We start from the raw sequence: 16,540 nt of genomic DNA, 5'->3' as shown, positions 1-16,540 counted from the left end.
TAAAAACATTTTCCAACCTGGGAACGAGGAACTGGTTCAATCACTTCCTGAGACAGCAGGTGTTGAAAGACAGGAGGAAACAGAGGCGTCTGTTCTGGTGGTTGAGGGATTACTCTCTGAAAGGAGGAGTTTCCTCCCCACTGCCATCTGTAACCTTGACAAATGATCTTCAGAACCCAACTGTCTGAAAATACCTGTTGCAAAAAGAAAAGTGGAGATTCTGACTTTCTGGAAGGGAAAATGGACTGCCAGGGTCAGGTTTTGGAAATCCTGAACTCTTTTTGAAACTCTTCTGCCATGTCTTCTTAAACGTCTGTTTACCCATATTTTGGTGAGAGTTTATTTTGTTTTTTTACGAAATTGGTTGAAGGGTTACTGAAAATTTGGAAAAGAGGGGATGAAAAATGTTAGAGATTCCCTGTATCAACTTACCCTTTCATCATACTTTTTGTTAACCTCTGCAGCAGAGCAACCAAAAACAATTTCTATCCAAAGAAAAAATTGAAAGCAACCAAAAACAATCTCTATCCAAAGAAGAAATTGAAATCTCATTTTTTACATCTTGGAGGTTTTGAGAATGCAGCCAAGCAAACCTCCTCAAAACAGTACCAGTGACCATAACCCTGAAGAAGTATCAGCTAAGTCATGTGCACATTGTAAACAATGGCTTGTGACCTGTGAAATGGAGGAAACTAAATGACTTTCCTCAAAAAGAAACTGCAGACTAAACGTCCCTCATACTTACAAAATTAGTCAAAATAAACATTAACATATGAGCCTGACAATTCAAAATTTTGAAAATCAAAGCTGAAAAAGTAAATACTTTTCCCCATACTAAATAATAATTTTCACATCTTTGTCAGAAACAGTAGGATTGTAACTAACCAAATGTTTAGCAGCAGTAAGATTAACTAAAGCTAAAGTTGCTGGGTCAGGTTTGGGATGAGTGTATATAAGAGGAACTTTACACATTCTATCTGCCTTTTTAGGGGCATCAGACTGACTATCAGGAAAATTGTGGGTAGTGACACACCCTTCAGAGCAGGCAGAACTGCAGAATTGGCTGCATGTTCAGTGAATTCCTTCTGTAACTTCTCATAGTATTTTCTGAGGGATGATAAACCCCAACAGGAAGAATCAGAAAGTGGACTCCCCTCAGAATCTGAATCAGAAAATGGAGGAGAAAACCCTGCATATATTTCTTCATCTTCCTGTCCAGATTCAGAATTTTGAATCTGTTCAAAAAAGTATCTCTTTCTTTTTCCAGAAACCACCATAAAAGAAGGATGCTGTTGTTGTTGTGTCTTTCGGCTTTTCCCGATTAGGAGTCGCCACAGCGTAACTCCGGTCCGCTAATGACTGGCAGTTGATTTTTACGTGCAGAGTTGCCAGCCCTGATGCACAACCTTCAACGAAGGTACGCCCATTCACGCACGTCTCCACACAGAATACGCTCTAGCTGTGAATTGAACTGGACAGCGCCTTACTGTGAGGCGACAACGCTACCGCAGCAGCACCACCACCACCACGGATCACCATAAAAGAAGGATAAACAGCATAAATTCAACCCTCAGCCGGACTCAATAAACTACTCCCGTCTAAAGAAATTTCAAGAGGAAAAAATACGTGGTTTAGTTTTCTGCTTCTGTTTGACAGGAAAAATTGGAACAATAGTGTTATTAATGGCATCAGAAGCTAACCCCACTGATGTGCACAACATTCTGACCAAACATGGAAGTCTCTCTTGTTCCCTCTCCTAGAACAAACAAGACAGGCTTTCCCTTGCCTACCGAGGGGACCCTAACAGCTGCAGAAGGGGACCCTAACAGCTGCAGAGAATGCTGCTAATTTGCAGTCAATAGTGGGCTGTAAGTGCTAAACCACAAGGATCTGGAGTAAAAGGTGAGTGGTCTGAGGACCAAGCTATGGACACAGCAGAGTCACCCATCTGTGGCTGGGGCAAATTGCTATCCTGCCATGGTGGCAAAAACTGTTTGCTTAACTTTTTCTTTTTGTGGCTGGAAGAAAGACTGACCATGGAATCAGCAGTTTGTTCCATGGTCAAGCCAAAATGTGTGCCTCTTTCCCAAGGAAAACAAACAAGAGATTACAACAATTTAAAGTCATTAAAAGTCACTTTTGTCGCAGAAAAACATAGTAAACACACACTGAAACATTTTCTTAGCCCCTAAATGCAAAAAATAAACACAATGTCTCAGCAGAAAAAAAATGGTTTTCAATTACTTAATTCAGGTCTGTATTATATTGTTGAAATAGCATTACAGCGACTGTCATTTCGACAACGCAAAAAGAGCGAAATTCAAAAACATCAAAAGCTCAGATCAGCAATTTTTTCCTAGGGAAAAAAAATTGCTTGGCCTGAGCCATGACATTGCCCTTTACCCCAGTGTAGTGTGATCTTGGAGTTGGTATATTTAGTTAGGGGGTGTGTGGGGGTACAGCCCCCCACATTGAAATGTTTTAACTGGTGTGTTGTGTATTGTTGGTCTACTGATTTTTTTTCCCTACAAAAAAAAATTGGTGACCTGAGTTTTCACTGTTTTTTAATTTCGCTCTTTATGTGTCGTCAAAATGGCATTCGCTGTAAAGCTGTTTCGACAATATAATATAGAACCCTTAAATCAACTTTAAACTGACAAAGTGTGCTCCTGTTTAAAAAGTACAGTTAACTGTTATAACAGTCCATTAAAACACAAACTCCTAGCTTAAAAATAACTTTCCAAAACAGGAAAGTACAACAAAACAAACATTTTTTAATATTGAAGGGTTTTCCCTAAAGGGAACTTATCTGCCCAATAAAGGAGGAGCACAAGCTGACAAGCTTGAAAGCTCGTAGAGGTGCACTCTCTTCAATGGCAGGATACTGTGAAAAGTTTTGCACCTAAACCTGTCTTTATGGCCAGTTCAACCCAAGATGAGTGACGGTTTGGGTTCATGGAAGGCACAATGAAGCTCTGGAAGATGGACAGCTGTAATATCCTTAGCAGGAATTAACCCATATAACTGCAGCTGCTGCAGCAGTGATCAATATAATGAGCATCTGATAATGTAAGCCAGACAAAGCAAATCTTAAAAAAAAAGCTTAAACTGCTTGCCAACAGGAATGTGATGATAGTCATTCCTTTATAAGCCAGAGAGGGATCACAGATACAAAGGAGTGAAGAAATAACATTCTGAACTTCCGAATCTTCAAAAAAAAAAAAAAAACATTTTAAAAATGAGAGGTAAGGCACTAACCTCCAAGATCCTTCCCTTTTTGATACCACAAAAATCCTTGAATAAAAGCCTTTGCCTGCATAAGCTGGAAGGCACTGGTTTTATAAGCTCCTGAGACAGCATCTGGTGTAAAATGAGAGAGAGATTGATTGGTTGACTGAGCAAGGAGGAATCCCCTAGAAAGGACTGAGAAATTCCCATTGACAAGTGTACCCCTGCTGAATTACATTTAGAGCCCATTTGTCTGATATATAATCTGGTTCCATAAGGAAAATGAAGCCTCAGTGAGATAGAGAATCAGGCTACCTACTCAGGATTTCTTCATTACAGCATTGGCAAATAGCCATGTTGATGACTGAACTGTCCTTGACTTTTTGAGGCTTTTTCTTCCTTTTTGGAGCTTCCTTGCCATTGCTTTTTGGAAGCCTGCTAACACCTTGCCAGTAAAAGACTTGCTTCAAAAGGGAGCTCTCCTTACATCACACTTCTTTAACACCTCTGCTGCAGAAGAGTCAAATAGAACTTCCTAATCAAAGCAAGAATTTAAAGTTTCAGATTTTACATCTTCATGTAGATTTTGAGAACAGGGTTAAGCAAGTCTTACTACAGATTCAGAAGCAGCAGCACCATAAGCACACTTTAAAATATGCTTAGTATCTTGAGAAGCTGATATAACAGGCTTTCTAAGAATTGTTTTCTCTCAAAAAAGGAAGGTTAAACACTGATGTCTGCATGTTCTCAAGATAAAAGCAAAAAACTGAGCTTGACAGTTTAAAATCTTGAATTATAAAGTACTAAAGCAATGCATTTTACTTCCCAGTTTGCCCAAACCCTTTCCTCTACTAGTCAGAGGGAAATCATAGCTGGATCTGCTTTAGGATTAGAAAACAAAGGCTTATGAGTCTGAGGTACCCTGTACAACCTTGTCAGACTTCCTACAGGCAAGATCAAGACCATTGGCTCAACACTGAAGCATAGAAACATCACTATGATGTGCATGAAAGTGATGTTTCTATGCTTCAAGGTTGTATTTTAGAACAAATATGTGTTCAGACTAATGATGAAGCTCTTTTGAAAGAAAAACTGTTATATAAGGAATCAGTTTTTATTCTTAAGTATGATACTATGGTTTCTGTGGGACTGAATGCAGAGATTAATTGGAAGTGTTTTATTTAATAGTTTAATCATTTGATTGCAACAAACCATGTTGAAAAATGAACTAAATAACAGAGAAGGTACCAGATGCACTGTGAGCTGAGGAAATAATTTATTAAGCGCGTTTGTCAGTCAGTAAAAAATGACCATCAGAATAACTTAGAATAGTTACAAACACTTTATATAACCTAATGTTGCTGTTAACAGAATGTCCCTATTAATCAATAAAATCCTGGAATTTAAAGTTTCATAATAAGGCCAAAATATGCATATCCACAGCTAGTGGGGTTTGGCTTTATTGGCCTGAAATTGTCCATTAAAACGACTAAACAAGTCATGGGCATTCAGAGTCACCAATTAGCTGAAACACCTGATGTTCATAAGGCTCATTTGCATATATCCCATGTGCCTCTGATACAAGAGGTTTGGGAGGTCACTCAGTGGAAGTTATAGCGTTGCTGGATTTTTCATTTTGTTTTTACTGATTGTTTTAGTTTGCTGTTTGGGATATTTTTGCAGTGACCCTAATGATAATGGGATAATGGACATCAGTTGGGTATAACAGCCCTGTGTTTCTAATTTTTAGTCAAACACTCTGCTTGTGCTGTGCTGATGAGGTCATTTAGTGACCTTCTCACTCATTGTTTCAGTATTAAGGATAAGAAAAGTAAGAAAACTTGAAAGGGACAAAAGACAGCATGAATTAGGACAAGTCTATCCTTTGCCGAAGGGCAACACTGTAACTAATTCTGAACAATTAGAAGTGATAGATGATGTTTCTTTACATGAGGGAGTGGGAAGGGACACAACCATTGACTATCATGACGACAATGTTAATCACGAGAATGTCTCTTTAGGCACCCTCCCAGGAGGTCGGAGAGAATCCGGAATTTACAATACAATTACAACAATTGCCCATACAACAGGAGTCCATTCAATGGCCATGGGTGGGGGAGAGGTGCATATGGGAGGGTGAGGAGGGGGAGAGGGAGGGGAAACGCTGGGAACTGGTAGACACAGAGAGTGGTGGTGCAGGTTCTGGTTCAGGAGCCATGAATTGCAACATTATATACAATGAACATCAGGATTTTAAAATATTTAACTTGAGCAGCTTCCAGGTCACTGAAGAATGGGCCAACCTGTTCCAAAAAGGGCTCAATTTTGTACCCCTGAAAAATGCCAGTGTGGATAGAACATAGTTGGATTTTATGGTATATATAAGGAAGCTCAATCTCAGTGTGGTTATGAATGCTGAACCTAACAACCACAATGTCCCATTATGTAAAAAGACCAGCTTTTTCAACCCCCCCCCGCACCCAACTTTACAACTTTTTGAAATGATGTGCACTAATGATACTAGAACTGCTTGTAAATATAAAAAAATCCCCAGAGGCAAAGGCAACCTGACTGATGAAGAACAAAATTTATCTAGTATTTCTAATAATAAATCAATCATGGTCATGAAGCCCAATAAAGGGGTTGGGTTGGTGGTGATGGATCAACAAAGTACAGTTGTGTACACTTACCATAAATGTAGATGTTCGAGTGTATTCACTGTTGCAGTCATTACATTTGGGTTACCCACTTGCAGTTGGCCTGATTAACAAAGTCTTGGGTCCTGCATCGGTTGCTGTCCCTTCTTCTTGCCAGGTCGTCAGGGGTATAAAACATGCAGCCGATGCCATTACATCAGTTTTTCTTGCCCCAGATGTCAGGTGCCCCCATAATGGGAAGCAATCAAATCTATAAATACAAGGATATACCTCCAACAAAAAAGCAAATACACCAAAAAGCTTTTAGAGCATAGTAAGTGAGAGTAGAGGTATAGCCAAAAGAAGAAGGGGCTGGAGAGAGTCTAACCAGGACTGCAACAGCGAATACACTCGAACATCTACATTTATGGCAAGTGTACACAACTGTATTATGTTCTTCGTGTTTCACTGTTGCAGTCATTACATTTGGGTAGATTCCCAAAGCTAAGGTTGGAAGGAGGAATTTAAATAGAATTAGGACCAGCTATAAGGCCCTGCAAGACTGCAGTGGCAAAACCAGCTCTGGATTTAGAGAACATTGGCAAATGATAATGCTTGGTGAAAGTATGTACAGAACTCCAGGTAGCAGCTTCAAGGAAGTCCCTAATAGGTATGCCCCTGAGAAAGGCTGTAGAGGTAGATGCAGCCCTGGTTGAATGGGGTTTGACGCCCTGTGGGATAGGTTTTCCATGGTGCTTATAGCAGAAATGAATGCAGTGACCTATCCATTTTGAAATGGTCTGTTTTGAAATAGCTTTCCCCTCTGTCCCTGCAGCAAATGCCACCAGCAGTTGTTCAGATTTCCTTTGAGGTTTAGTCCTGTCCAAGTAGCATCTAAGCAGTCTGTGCACATCTAAAGAGTGCAGTATTCGTTCCCCTTTGTTCTGTGGGTTAGGAAAGAAGGTAGGCAAATTAATGGACTGATTAAAAGCCACACTGGATACCACCTTGGGCATGAAGGAGGGATTGGTTCTGAGGGACACCCTGTCCGCAAGAAAGATGATGAAAGGTTCCACTGCCATAAGGGCCTGTAATTCAGATACCCTTCTTGCAGAAGTGATTGCTAAAAGGAAAGCTGTTTTCCAGGAAAGAAATTTTAAATCTGCAGTAGCAGCTGGCTCGAAAGGAGGAAGAGTGAGTTTCTCCAAGACATAGTTAAGATCCCAGGCTGGAGTTGGACCTCTCCTGGGTGGCCTTAAATTTTTGGCCCCTCAGAGGAACTGCTTGAGCAGTGGGTGAGAGAAGAGGGGAGGCTCTGTGCTATAATGAGCTGAAATGGTTGAGGCATGAATTTTGATGGAGGAAAAAGACAAGCCCTCATGATGCATCTCAGTCAAGTATTGTACAATCTGAGGTAAATTGGGCACTGCTGCGTTCATTCCTTGAGATTGGTTCCAGGCACAGAATCTTTTCCACTTTGCAGCATAAGATTTTCTATTACTAGGCCTCCTTGCCTCTAAAATGATATCCAGCACTGATTTACTGTGGGATGGTAAAGGAGAGATTAGGTAATTAGCCAGGCTGCTAGGTTCAGGGTTTGCAGCTGAGGGTGCAGAATCTGGTTCTCCTGCTGAGACAACAGGGAAGGAGTCTGAGGCAGGTGCCATGGAGCCAAGTATGACACACTGCACAAGAGTGGATACCAGTGTTGGCATGGCCAGTCTGGTGCAATTAAAATCATCCTTGGCTTGTCCTGTTTGATCTTTAGTAGTACCTTGGAGAGTAGAGGGAGAGGAGGGAAGGCATAAACTGATAGTTTTTTCCAGCTGAAGTATAGAGCATCCACTTTCCAAGCTAGCTTGTGGGGAATCCTTGTGCAAAATGTGTCCAGTTGATGGTTCTGGGGAGAGGCAAACAGGTCTATATCTGGGCTCCTCATTTGCCTGTCAACATGTTGAAAATCCTTGGTTCCAGTTTCCACATGTATGGGTCCATGAGGTTTCTGCTTAGTCTGTCTGCCAGTGCATTTAGTTTTCCTGGCAGGAATTGAGCTTGTAGATTCACTTCGTAGCTCAAGGCTGTGTTCCACAATGCCATGGCTAGTCTGCAGAGGGGGTAAGAATGTGTATCCCCCTTGCTTGTTTATGTATCACATGACAGTGGTGTTGTCCGTCTTTACCATTAGTTATCCTGGAAGAATGTGGTCCTTGAAGGCTGTCAGAGCATTCTGTACAGCTAACATTTCCTTTTGATTTATGTGCAGGTGCATTTGACTTGGGTTCCATTTGCCCTGAATGCACTTCCCTGCCAGGGAGCCCCCCTATGCATAGTCTGATGCATCTGTTGTTCAGATTGGAACTCTAGGCGTAGGCAAGGTATGATAGGAATCCTTGCTTCTAGATCCTGTGAATGGTGACACCATAGGCTTTTCAGATACCATTGTAGTTTCCTCATATGCAGCCTTGCATATGGAATTAGAAGAATGCAGGAGGCCATGAACCCCAAGGCTTGCAGTATTTGCCTTGCAGATAGCTGGGTTTTTGAGGCCACTTGTTTGAAGTAAATTGTCAAATGAATCCGTTTCTCTGGCGTGAGGAAAGCCATCTGGGAAGTTGTATTCAAGCTTGCTCCCAGGAATATAATTTGTTGACAGGGTACCAGGTGGGATTTCTTTTTGTTTATGGTGAACCCTAGACCAGTGAGTACCCTTTGAACAAAGGCCAGATAATTCAAAAGAATGTCCTTGCTTTCTGCCTGAATTAGACAATCGTCCAGGTATGGGTATATCTGAATATTTATTTGCCTGCAAAATGTAATGACTGGAGCTAGGCACTTTGTGAATACCCTGGGCGCAGTAGATAAGACAAAGGGCAGTGCAGAGAACTGATAGTGCATGTAGCCTGCTTTGAAGTGTAGGTATCTTCTGCAAGACTCCCTGATAGGGATGTGCAGGTATGCTTCTTTTAAGTCTAGTGTTGCCAACCATGCATCCTTGCCTAGCATAGGAAGCAGCTGGTGAAGAGTCAGCATTTCGAATTTTGGAATCACCAGAAAGGTCTTTAGAATAGAAAGGTCCAGGATAGGATGCCATGTATTGCCTTTTCTGGGTACCAGAAAAAGTCTCGAAAAGAAACCTTGTCCCTTTTCCTCTTCTGGCACCAAGTGAATAGCCCCCATGTTTAAGAGAGAGTACTTGATTTTGGGCCTCTGCCCACTGATTTGGGGGTAGATCTGGCCACCCGCTTGGTATTGGTAATGTGTGGAAATCTGTATCCCTGGGACACTATATTTAAAACCCATTTGTCCACAGTAATGAGTTCTCAGTTTTTGGACTGCAGACCAATCTTTCCGCCTAAAGGAGCATTCAGTTGGGAAGTGCTTGGTAGTTTTAAAAGTAAGTCATTGAGACAGTTTTCCATAGGGGGTAGTCTTACTACTCCCAGGATTGGGTGCGGAAACCCCCCACTGCCTAGTCTTGTGTGTCCCTTGGGACTGAAACCTGGGGCTTCTGCTGCGTCTGGGTTTAGCTTGCGAAGACCTGGAAGGGGCTGCAAAGGACCAATTTTTTGAGGGCCAGTGCCTACTAAATCTAGGAGGCTGAACTTGTAAGAAATCTTTAACAGTTTGTATAACTTAGGTTTATCTTCCATCTTTTTAAGAACTTCCTCAGCCTTGTTACCAAACAGGCGGTCCTGATTTAAGGGAGCATCCAACAATTTAGCTTTAACATGATCAGGCAAAGATTGCTCCTTAAGCCAAGCATGCTTTCTGAGCACAGACCCAGTAACAGCAGCCCTGCAAGAGGCCTCTAATGAATCAAATCCACATTGCAAAGTATGTTTTCCAACCTGTTCAGCAGAATGCATTAAATCCTAATTCTTTATTTTCAGCACAGTCAGGAATTAACATCATTTTCTGTTTAAGCAATCCAATAACATGTTGTTGATACTTTAACATATGAAACTGGCAGTTTAAAGCCCTAATGGCCAAGGTTGCAGAAGTGTAAACTTTCTTACCCCATCTGTCCAGCGTCCTGGAGTCTCTATCAGAGGGAGTAGGATTTTTAGCAGTAGAAGCCTTAATGCCCTTGGGCCCCTGTGAAATAGTCTCTGGATCCACAATAGGATTTTTAAAAAGGAACTTGTGAGAATCAGGAACCCTGTAATATCTGTCAGGTTTTCTGGGAGCAGAAGGTAAAGAATCAGGAGCCAAACTAGATTCTGAAATAGCATCATCAACAATGTCTAGTACAGGAGGTATAACTAAAGACCTATGCTGAGGCAGGAGTAAGAAATCCCTAAGCCTCTTTTTTGAATCAGAAAAATTCTGGCTTTCCCAGTGGAAATGCTCCCTTAGAGTATATGTAAGGTCTCACCAAAAGAAAATTCCTCTGGAAGGGAAGCAGAGGGAATAGAGTCCTCTGCATTAGAATCAAATTCCTCTGGAGGGGAAACAGAGGGAATAGAGTCCTCTGCACCTCTGCATCAGAATCGTCGTAAGTAGATAAGGGCAAATCCAGATCATCAGAAGAATCAGAAAAATCAAAATCCTGTTCAGAAGATTCATAAACAACTTCAGTCCTAAGTCTTAGAAGGGGGTGGTTGGCTTCCCCTGATTAGAGTTATAAGATCTTCAGCCATTCTTATTTGTTTTTTAGGCGTAGAGACCTGAGCATGCATCCTGGGCGTCGGTTTCTTAGACATGGTTCGAGATTTTGGCCTAAATAAAGGAGGCGTTGGTTTAATATGCAAGTCTGCAGGCCTAAATACACCCTCAGAAACCGGTGCCTGCACAGTGGCTCCGGACCCATCCAAGGTAGAGACATCCGCAGGTTCCACAGTTGAAGCATCCCGTGGCATACCGGACTCCGAATGGGTGTCAGTAGAGGCCTGCGAGTCAGAAGTAGCGGGTATCAGAGGCTGTGAAAGCGCCTCACCGAGTACTGGCGAACTGATGACTGGTTTAGGAGAAGCGATGTCGGCAACTTTGGACCTCGGCAGCCTGTCTCTGTCTTTATATTTGCGTTTTTTCAGAATCCCGGTAGTCGGATGGCTAACCGACGACATTTCTGGATAATTAAACAGAGAACCGAAATATTTAGAAGCAAAACTATACCGACGACAGCTAGTGCTCTGATTAAATATAGCGCAAAACCGACAGCAAGGTACATCGTGGTTAGGGCCTAGGCAAGGAATACAGTACAAATGAAAATCTTTGTGAGGTATTTGCTTTCCACAAGTAATGCAATTATTAACTTTTACTGACATCGTTAGGAGCAAGAAAAAGTTTCCCCAACGGGGTACTTAGTTTTAGTTGAAGACTTCAGCTCTGAAACTCGAAAACAAAAATTTCAGGAGTTGGTCGACTGGCACTTGCGATCTGCTTCTGCTTCGGGCACCGCACAGCAAGAAAAACTGATGTAATGGTGTCGACTGCATGCTTTATATCCCTGATGACCTGACATCATGGAAGAAGGGACAGCAACCAACGCAGGACCCAAGACTTAATCAGGCTGAATGAGGGCTAATGCAAGCAGATAACAGAAATGTAATGACTGCAACAGTGAAAGACGAAGAACATCGGTATGTGGATAGCATGTTGAGTCACTTGTTTGGGGACTGATATGAACAAGTGTCTGTTAATGAACATAACATTGCTTATAGGAACATAGATGCTACCCTGTACAAACTATTATAGAATGATCAGATTTTCAAGCATGAGCATGATTTTATGTTACAGAACAATCCTAGGATTCCAACGATATTTGGAATTCCTAAGATCCACAAAGATGCCATCAACCCCCCCTTAAGACCAATAGTAGATGTCAAGGCTTCAAAGACTCTGACTATAGCAAGGTTTCTTGATTTCCAGTTAAAAGACAGTTTAAACAAAAGACTCATGGGACTGCTTATGAAAGATTAAGCAGGATTTATACTGTGATGATATCATTTTAGTGACTGTTGATGTGAAAGACCTCTTTAATGTCATACCACATTCTGAAGGTGTTGATTTGTTTTATGACTTCCTATTTTACACACACTAGGACACTTACCTTCAGGACTCTAATGGAACTTGTTTTAGAAAACAACTACATCATGTTTAAGGGTCAACTATTTAGACAGACATTAGGAGTTGCCATGGGGGCGGCATGTGCCCCAGTGTTTGCAAACATTGTCTTGACACAATGGGAGCTAACCAGTGTTTTTCCATCTGAAGGTTATAAATTGTGTAAATTTTACAGTAGATACCTGGATGACATCTTGATTCTGTGGGGAGGTAATCAGGACCAATTAAAAGAGTTTCTTTCCTTCCTTAATACTAACACCTCATTTTTGCGGTTCGCCATGGACAGTAATTTAGAATCCATCAATTATTTGGACATCCAGGTCAGGAAGAACAAGGAGTTGAAGAAATTCACTTCAACTATATTTAGGAAACCAACATTCTCGAACACCCTACTAAATTTTGAAAGTGATCATCCTACACATCAAAAAAGATCCCTGGTCAAGTGACAAGGGGTACGGCTCGCGAGGATGTTTAGCAAGTTCAAGATGTTTTATTATGAAAGGGATGTTTTATTTGGTATGTTGGTTAGAAGGTACCCAAAAGAGTTTGTGGTGCCAATTTTAGAAGAGGTTACCCACAAGAGAAGGTCTAGGCATTTTTACCCTTTCAAACCAAACGAACAGAAACCTTCCAGTTGCTCTCCGGTCGATGTAGTAATCAGCAAACTGTCAAAAACACTCAAATGACAGCAATAGTATTCCACACTTTGTTAATTTCTTTAAGCTTAAAATTACACAGTTTTTAGTCGGTTGATCAAAAACCAACTTCCTCAGAACGGAAAACAAGTCAGTGGCATTCAAACACCTTACTTTTAATTTTCCTCACGTGATTTCTGTTACAAGAAAGGCATGAACAACATTCAAAAAATCATCAGTTAAATTCAAAGAAACATCCTAAACAGCTAAAATATAAATTATAAATTATAAAAACTATATGTAAACAACATTTAAAACAATCAGCGTGCCAAAACGTTTAAAAATATTAAATCTGTAATATATGAACATGTAAAACCCTGTAACGTCCGACAGCTGAATGCTGTCCTAAAAAGCTTTCTAAATTGCTGTTCAATGGTGGAATTATTCAGAATACAGTAAAGATAAAATGCAAAGGAAAAGATAATAAATAAAAATGAAAAATAAGAAACAAAATACTTGATATTAAACAAGTTTCCCAGTCATTCTAATATCTCCAATGAATACCTAAATGTTATTCTCCAAATAACTACATCATTGTACAAGGTAACTATACAACAAAACTAGCAAGCAGATATTGCCCAACAAAACAGACCGCTAATATATGCGCTCACCTTATAGCCCATAAAACGTGGCATACAAGGTTAGCCGAAGAGCATACATGTAACCTATAAATATAAATGTAATCTGAAACTCACTTCTTGATTTATTACTTTATTCTAATCATGGTATTGAATCTAACTATAACCACAGCACTAAACTGAACATGTGAACATATAAAACCGCTTAAATAATGAAAACAGTGAAAATGAAACATTGGCCATTTATGTAGCCCTCCCATCCTTTAAACACGACTCCACATAAAGTAGGGAAAACTCAGAGGTCATCTCTTATGACTTGACTTGTGAATAAACATAGGAACAAAAGCCTATCATTATGATTACCCTAAATTTCATCTTTCCAAACTCTTTAATTTGAGTAAACATGTTATAGACAACATTCCATTTAGACCGGGGTGGTGACAAGCGTGCAGATTTAACTGCCAAATCAGTTCCTTCATCTCCAACAGAGACTCAGGTCCCCACCTATTTTCTGATTGAATCTGATCGATGACAGAAAAAACATATTCATAGTGGGGGTTTTCCACTATATTCTATATATTCTTTAATGCATCCACTGAGTTTCTTAAATTTACCTCCTGTTTTGCTACGGATAAGATAGCATATTTAGATGTGGACCTGGAGAAAGACAGTGTTAATGAGTGTTATATAGCTAAAACCCATCGGAAAGAAACTTTTTCCAATAGCTATCTTCACTTTGATAGTAGCTGTCCATTTTCACAAAAGAGAGCTATTGTTAAGGGTCAACTGGTAAGGGAGGCCAGGATGGTGATGAGTGAAGGTGACTTCTTGGAGGAATGTGACTATGTCTAGTCTTTTCCTTAATACAGGTTATCCGGAAGGTTTAGTCGTCGACCTTCTTATGGAAGTACGTAGCAAAAGGGAGAGAGGCTTATATTTACCCATTTTAAATCAGATCAATACGGGTCAAGCCAATTCCATATTAGGTCAGGAGACTGAAGTTGTCCACCCTTGTAATTTCATCCTGACATAGTATGGATGCTAAGGAGATTGTCACCATTGTCCAGAAAAATTGGAGTCTGGTGACGCATGACAGTACTGCCCAAAAGAAATTGGTAGCTCATCCTAAAGCAGTTTTTAAAAGGGGACTTCATCTCAAAAGTCTACTTGAGATGAAGTTGAAGGTTTCCAATTCTAGATCAGACATGTATAAGTGTAGCATGTGCAGATATTGCAGGTTCATCCAAACAGGTGCCTCCTTTATAGTGAGGGGTATTAAGTATGCAATCCGGGGCAGATTCAACTGTGCCAATACCCATGTAGCTTATTTGGCGAGATGTTCCAACTGTCCTGTTTTCTATATAGGAAAAACAGATAGGAAATTACAGGAACGTATGTATGAACACATGTTATGCCATTAGAAAAGAAAAAATGGAGAAAGCCCTGGCTAAACATATAGTGGAAACCCCCCACCATGAATTCGTTTTTTCTGTCATCGATCAGATTCAGTCAGAAAATAGGGGGGCCTGAGTCTCTGATGTTGGAGATGAAGGAACTGATTTGGCAGTTAAATCTGGATGCTTGTCACCACCCCGGTCTAAATGGAATGTTGTCTATAACATATTTACTCAAATTAAAGAGTTTGGAAAGATGAAATTTAGGGTAATCATAATAACAGGCATTTGTTCCTATGTTTATTCATAAGTCAAGTCATAAGAGATGACCTCTGAGTTTTCCCTACTTTATGTGGAGTCGTGTTTAAAGGATGGGAGGGCTATATAAATGGCCAATGTTTCATTTTCACTGTTTTCATTATTTGTTAAGCGGTTTTATATGTTCACATGTTCAGTGTAGTGCTATGGTTATAGTTAGATTCAATACCATATGATTAGAATAAAGTAATAAATCAAGAATTGAGTTTCAGATTGCATTTATATTTATAGGTTACATGTATGCCCTTTGGCTAACCTTGTATGCCACGTTTTATGGGCTATAAAGTGAGCGCATATATTAGCGGTCTGTTTTGTTGGGCAATATTATCTGCTTGCTAGTTTTGTTGTATAGTTACCTTGTACAGTGATGTAGTTATTTGGAGAATAACATTTAGGTATTCATCGGAGATATTAGAATGATTGGGAAACTTGTTTAATATCAAGTATTTTGTTTCTTATTTTTCATTTTTATTTATTATCTTTTCCTTTGCTTTTTATCTTTACTGTATTCAGAATAATTCCACCGTTGAACAGCGATTTAGAAAGCTTTTTAGGACAGCATTCAGCTGTCGGATGTTACAGGGTTAGATATGTTCATATATTACAGATTTAATAATTTTTAAATGTTTTGGCACGCAGATTGTTTTAAATGTTGTTTACATATAGTTTTTATAATTTATATTTTAGCTGTTTAGGATGTTTCTTTGGATTTAACTGATGATTTTTTGAATATTGTTAATGCCTTTCTTGTCACAGAAATCATGTGAGGAAAATTATAATTAAGGTGTTTGAATGCCACTGACGTGTTTTCCGTTCTGAGGAAGTTGGTTTTTGATCAACTGACGAAAAGCTGTTTAATTTTAAGCTTAAAGAAATTAATAAAGTATGCAATACTATTGCTGTCATTCGAGTGTTTTTGACAGTTTGCTGATTACTACATCGACCAGAGAGTAACTGGAAGGTTTCTGTTCGTTTGGTTTGATTTAGTTTTCAGTTTATTTGGTTTGTCATTTTTACCCTTTGCTGGGACTTATCACAGAAGGCGACACACATGACATAGTTGGCAAAGAAGACAACATACGGGTCAACAGAAATAACACTTTTTAACAATGCAATGATTATGACATTCAATCCCCAGTTCCCACAATTTAGAGACATTTTGTTTAAAAATTGGTTCATATTAAAAAATGATGAACAGGTGGGAAATAAGATAGGAGACAAACCATTAGTAGTTTACAAAAAGGACACCTGTATTAAGAATATGTTGGAACAGAAAAAGGGGGGGTGAGACTTCAAAGTGATGGATTCACAAGGAAGTGCAGACATTGTTCGCAATGCAGATATATTTTAGAGGGTGACAAAGTGGACATACCACAATATGGAACAATCAGGTCCTGGCACAAAAGTAACTGTGGAACTAAGAATGTGGTTTATATTGCATTGTGTCAAAAGTTTACATAGGGAAAACAAAAAACACCTTTAGATCACGTATCTACCAACATGTGTATGACATTAGTAGAGGCAACGTCAACAATGCGTTTGCCAAACATCTCAACAAGTTCCCTGAACACAATTTTAAATTTTCAGTATTGGAACATGTTGAAATTCATGAAAGAGGGGGACCT

At 39.8% G+C, this 16,540-nt stretch overlaps 1 protein-coding gene across 2 annotated transcripts in view; it reads right to left on the bottom strand.

Moving 5' to 3' along the window:
- The window catches only part of RCHY1 (ring finger and CHY zinc finger domain containing 1), a 690,901-nt gene that overhangs the window by 286,050 nt on the left and 388,311 nt on the right, over positions 1 to 16,540 (bottom strand). The window contains exon 5 of one of the 2 annotated variants that reach the window (XM_044061114.1): positions 3,259 to 3,360. The exons of the other annotated variant lie outside the window; for it this stretch is intronic. Coding sequence (XP_043917049.1) covers positions 3,259 to 3,360 — 102 coding nt within the window. The remainder of the gene's footprint in view (positions 1 to 3,258; positions 3,361 to 16,540) is intronic. 2 annotated transcript variants of the gene reach the window in all.

The sequence above is a fragment of the Protopterus annectens genome, chromosome 2.part0 (assembly GCF_019279795.1).
Source record: "Protopterus annectens isolate FY-2018-M chromosome 2.part0, PAN1.0, whole genome shotgun sequence".
Lineage (NCBI taxonomy): Eukaryota > Metazoa > Chordata > Ceratodontiformes > Protopteridae > Protopterus > Protopterus annectens.
This window is presented reverse-complemented; position numbering and strand designations above follow the sequence as displayed.